The sequence below is a fragment of the Limulus polyphemus genome, unplaced genomic scaffold (assembly GCF_000517525.1).
Source record: "Limulus polyphemus unplaced genomic scaffold, Limulus_polyphemus-2.1.2 Scaffold35, whole genome shotgun sequence".
Lineage (NCBI taxonomy): Eukaryota > Metazoa > Arthropoda > Merostomata > Xiphosura > Limulidae > Limulus > Limulus polyphemus.
The window spans coordinates 1,550,268-1,555,149 of record NW_013665645.1 but is presented as its reverse complement, the minus strand read 5'-3'; the positions used below and the strand labels follow the sequence as shown (position 1 = coordinate 1,555,149).

Below are 4,882 nucleotides of genomic sequence, written 5' to 3'. Positions count from 1 at the left end.
GCATCTTTCAGTAAGGCTAATGTAGCTAGAGATATGACTGAGATAATTTTTGTAGCCTTCAATTTTATTAGTTACAAAGCTATCAATTAGAAAATCACACCCACCTGTGACGTCTTCTCTTTCACAATTCGTTGATAGTTCTTTCTTACGTTTCATTATATATTACCTATAACCAATAGAAAGTCAAGGTTTTCATCTATCAAATGACGTATTATATAACCTTATGTTCTGAACAGTTAGATATCTAAACAGGTAAGGGATTTTGTTTATTTTTTGCATGTTATTAGTCTATATTCTTTGGTGCATTATTTAATTAAATAAAAATTATTAAGTGGATTACTATTTATAGTACAGAAAATTAGGGTTAACTTTCTACAATAATCAGCGGGAAGAAAAAAGAAGATTGGTTAAGTATTTATTTCTTATTTTTCATGTTTATTCTTTATGTATAATTATAAAAGTAACTAAAATGTAAAAATAGGGATCCTTTTAGGTTTGTTAAGAATAGATTAGGTAAAATAAATAAAAATGTTTCACGAGGCACATGCAAGCAGCTCGTGGGTAACGTAATTCGTTAGCATTACATGAGCTGCACATTTTCTGAGTGATTTAGAACTTTTTATGGCACTGATAATAGTTAGACATAGTTCAAAGGGCAATAAAACAATGAAATTTAATTATAAATAGATGTATAATGTTACAAACTTAGAGCTAATTTGGATAAACAAATGTTGTTTCATGTTACAATTCAAGAAAGAAAAAAGGGTAATTTAGGTTTATTTCGATTTTTTTCTTTTGGTGGTTATGAAAATGGTCGATTGACCAATCCCGTTTTGAGATAGGGTAGAGAAAATAACAGATAAACTATAAGTAGGTTTTTAGGGATTACATAATTTTAACATGAAAACTACTTTGCACATTGACTATTCAAAACAAATACTCAATATATTCATGGACAAATCTTTATTTTATTAAAAATACTTCACTAAAAAATATGATTTTTTGTATGTATAATATTAACTGAAAGACTGCCAACTTTGTCAAGATATACACACTATATTGAAAGTTAGAAGTATTACATATATAGACTTTAAACGAGTAAAAGAGGTCACATAGTTAAATAACAGACTGTTGATGTGGAGAAAATTGTAGGTATGTATTTTGTTCTTATATATTATGAGTCTTAAAGAGTATGATAATCTTCATACCATGTTTCTGATTACTAAGTGTTTCAAAACACTAATTTGAAGTGCAAAAATGGTCTAAATATAGAAAGTTAACATATTAAATTTCCTATTGTACAAACACGACACGAGACTATAGTGCAAAGCATTATATTTGATATGGATGCAAAATGATTATTAATGAAGAAAAACCAACCTTTTGACATCCAGACTGGATCGTCTGATTGTACTGAAGCTATATGGATGTTTTCCTTCTGCTTCATTATTAGAGATATCATAGTCAAAGTCTTTCCTAAGCCCATGTCATCAGCTGTGAACAATATCTACAATGTAAAACTTTCTTGAATTTTTTCATTATAGTTATAAATGAAACTTGCTTACACAAAAACAGAAGAAAGTAGGCATAAAATAATACTAAATGTAGATGTTCATATGCAGTTTTACTTATAACAGCACTAAACTGCAGCACATAAGTCCATAGTTCAGAATAACATGAAACCAAGTAGCAGTGTACATATACTGTTTCTCTAAATAAATATTTATCTTGGTGAAGATTCCACAGATGGTGATGTTTCTCATTAATGATGATACTAGGTGGTAATATATATTTATATGGTTTAATTAAAAATGACAAAAGTTTGTTTAGTCTCACCTAAAATGCCTCCTGGTGGATGTTGTCTTTCTCGCCAAGACAGCCAAGCTAAAGCTCTTCTCTGATGGGGCATCAGTGAAGTCCTAAGACTTTCTGGACCTACTAATTCTTGATTTTCTGAAGGGCATGTTTCAAGTGACCTAATTAGAGTTTATTGTATAATTGTATATCAAAGGAGCATATGTGTAAAACACATATCATTGAGCTAAAAATAAATACATTATTTTAAAGCACTTAAAATAAATATATCAGTAATTATAACTAGGTTATGGCTAATAAGCCACTAAAAGCATAAATATATAAAAAACAAAAACAAATAAATAATATTTAAAAACATTTTGAAGACCAGATTATCAACAAAAAAGTAGTTTCATTTTTAAGATGACCTTTGGATAGACAATGAAAGAATGTTAACACTTTCCTTAGACAACAATTTATTTCCAATAGATACTCACCTCTACACAAAGAATAGTTTGATTACTTCCTGCACCTGCCTGAGATTTGCATGCCACTAGCCTTGAGTTAACTCCCATCTAAAAAACACTTGTTAATGTGAACTGAGCCAGTGCATGATGATGACAACGATAGCCCTCCACTAACAGGAGGGAGACACAACCTCTTTACACAGTAACTTTCCCTTAGCACTTGCACTCGAAGTAACTCCATTCTTAGATAAGGAAAGAAGAAAATGCATCTGAAGTGGAGAGGACAGGTGGGAAAGAGTGTGGAAGAGAGGATCTATCAGAAATATATTTTCAGCCAAGGAAAATGTTAACTTCTGAGACAATATCTTATTACTACACACAGAATATCTAGAAGGGCCAGTTCAAACATTAAATCTAGATGAGCTCCTAACAGAAAGTGCTTGAAGGGAATGCCTATGGAGTGTGACACCTAATGGCAGAAGCTCCATAGGGGCACACCCATAGGAGAATACATCTTGTTTTGACCAGGGTATACTCTTCGTTTGGAAGGAAGCAGAAGGAAATGCAAAAAAACCTCAAGTTTCACAGGGATGTCCAGAATTTTTGCATAACCAACTGAGCACTCGCACACAAGTGGTTGGTGAGTCAAGAAGTGTAGTGTGGTTTGAGCATGATTAGAATGTAGAGTGTGGTTTGAGCATGATTAGACTGTAGAGTGTGTGTCTGAACTAAAATCAACTGGACAGAGATGGGGGTTTGACAAACCCATCCTGCTGCAGAAAGGAATGTTAGCTGTTTGCATTAGGGAGATCTGGAGAAGTGCTTAGATCACCATCAGACAACTACCAGAAAGGACATTTACTGGAGGCAGCGCAATGGGTGATCAGTCACTTCCCTTTTTCCATGACAATCCATGAAAGATACGGTCTGGATAGGACAACTGAGTAGTTTTAGTACCATAAGGATAATTCTATTGGTGTTGTGGAACACCCCATTTTAACAGTGGGCACCTGTAAAGCCAAAGGTGATAAGTTCAGCACTTTCTACTATCCCTGACCTGATGCAGAATTTGGGAAATAAGCATACCTCTGCAGAAACCATCAGCCACCTGGTGTGTTCCTATAAGAGGGAAGAGAGTGAGGAGAGGGTAATGAAAAAGAAAATGTACTTAGCCTTCTCAAAGACAGCGTATAGTTTTATTGAAGTGCAGCAATTGGAGGGAGTCAAAATCCCATAGGAGACAAAATAAACAGATGACAAAGATAATGCGAGATGAATGTGTGCAGATTCACCCACATGCCAGCCTGAGGGATCTTATCTAGGGGTCAGTGAAAATGAGACATAAGAGAATAAAACAGTTGGAAAATCAGATGTGGCGAACTGTGAATGAACAATCACCTTTCCAAGCAATTAAAGTCTTAGGAAGAAAGACCAAGTCTGGATAGAGGAGTAAGATGGATGAAAGAGAGTACAAGAAGTATCAATGATATATACATCTAAATGACAGCAACTACAAGCGAGAAGGAGAAAAAACATGTCTTCAGAAAAAGATGGTATAACAGGCATAAGACAATGGCTTGAATAGAGCACGTGTAAAAGCATGTAAAACTGTATCAGAGTCCAGTCAGGCATGTGAGTAGGACAAAGGGGAGGATGAAGAAAGGAGGAATTGGAACAATGTGAAAATGACAGGGAAAGAAAAATCCTGATGGCAATTGGAAAGGCAAAATGTTGATAATAAAGCCACCAGATAACTAGCCATAGTGGAAACTGACAACCAATGGTCGAACAACCACGTGAAAGGGAGTGGCCAATGGACCAACATCGAAAAACCAGTCACTTCCAATGATAGATGAACAGGATGAAGGATGAAAAGAACTGGATTATAAAAAGGCTATACAATCAGAGAGTCTAGTCATGTGGGTAATGGAGTGGACAATTCCTACATATGAAGATGAAGGGAAAACACCTCTGGATGGAAAAGAGACTTGTGTGGTTGGAACAAGAGAGAGTGAGAATGGAGCAGAAGAAGAAGAAGGAGCCTGGATGCTAATTAATGATGCAGAGGAAACCAGGGTTGTGCCGGCCAAAAAGAAGCCACCAATAGAACCAGAAAAGGAGTGTCACATATCAAAGCGAGAATACTAGGGAGAATATGAAGAGGAGGATAGGTACAGAAAAAATGGTGAGGCCGGTCCAAGCTGAAGGATGAGTAATTGAGAATTGGAAGAAGGGAAGTTTGATGTTGAGAAGAATGGTAAATGCATCAATGGGAGGCATGACCAACTGAAAGCAAATCAAATGAAAAATCTGAGGGTAGAAAAACCACTCCATGTTTGGCCAAGAGAAGAGATCTGCTACCAAGTTCAGAGCCGTGAGACTAGCTTAACCCGATATTCGCCGGGGCCATTTTGTTTTATTGTGAGGGCAAAATCACTTGTGAATTGAAAAAATGATAGAAAACTTATCTTTTAATGGATTTCTGATTTTATTTTTGTAAATAGTGGAATAACATTCAATTATTTGTATCAAATTGTATTATCTAATGAAGTTTAAAGAGGAATTTAATGAAAAAATTCCTAAAATACGTTTTAGACTGTAAATAAGCGCCCTCTAAGAAG

At 34.9% G+C, this 4,882-nt stretch overlaps 1 protein-coding gene across 1 annotated transcript in view; it reads right to left on the bottom strand.

Annotated features, from left to right (window-relative positions):
- LOC106460791 (transcription termination factor 2-like) overlaps positions 1 to 4,882 on the bottom strand; it is an 81,237-nt gene that overhangs the window by 60,456 nt on the left and 15,899 nt on the right. The window contains exons 5-6 of the mRNA XM_013920535.2: positions 1,837 to 1,976; positions 1,381 to 1,494 (exon numbers count right to left, since the gene is read on the bottom strand). Of these exons, the coding sequence (XP_013775989.2) occupies positions 1,381 to 1,494; positions 1,837 to 1,976 (254 nt within the window). The remainder of the gene's footprint in view (positions 1 to 1,380; positions 1,495 to 1,836; positions 1,977 to 4,882) is intronic.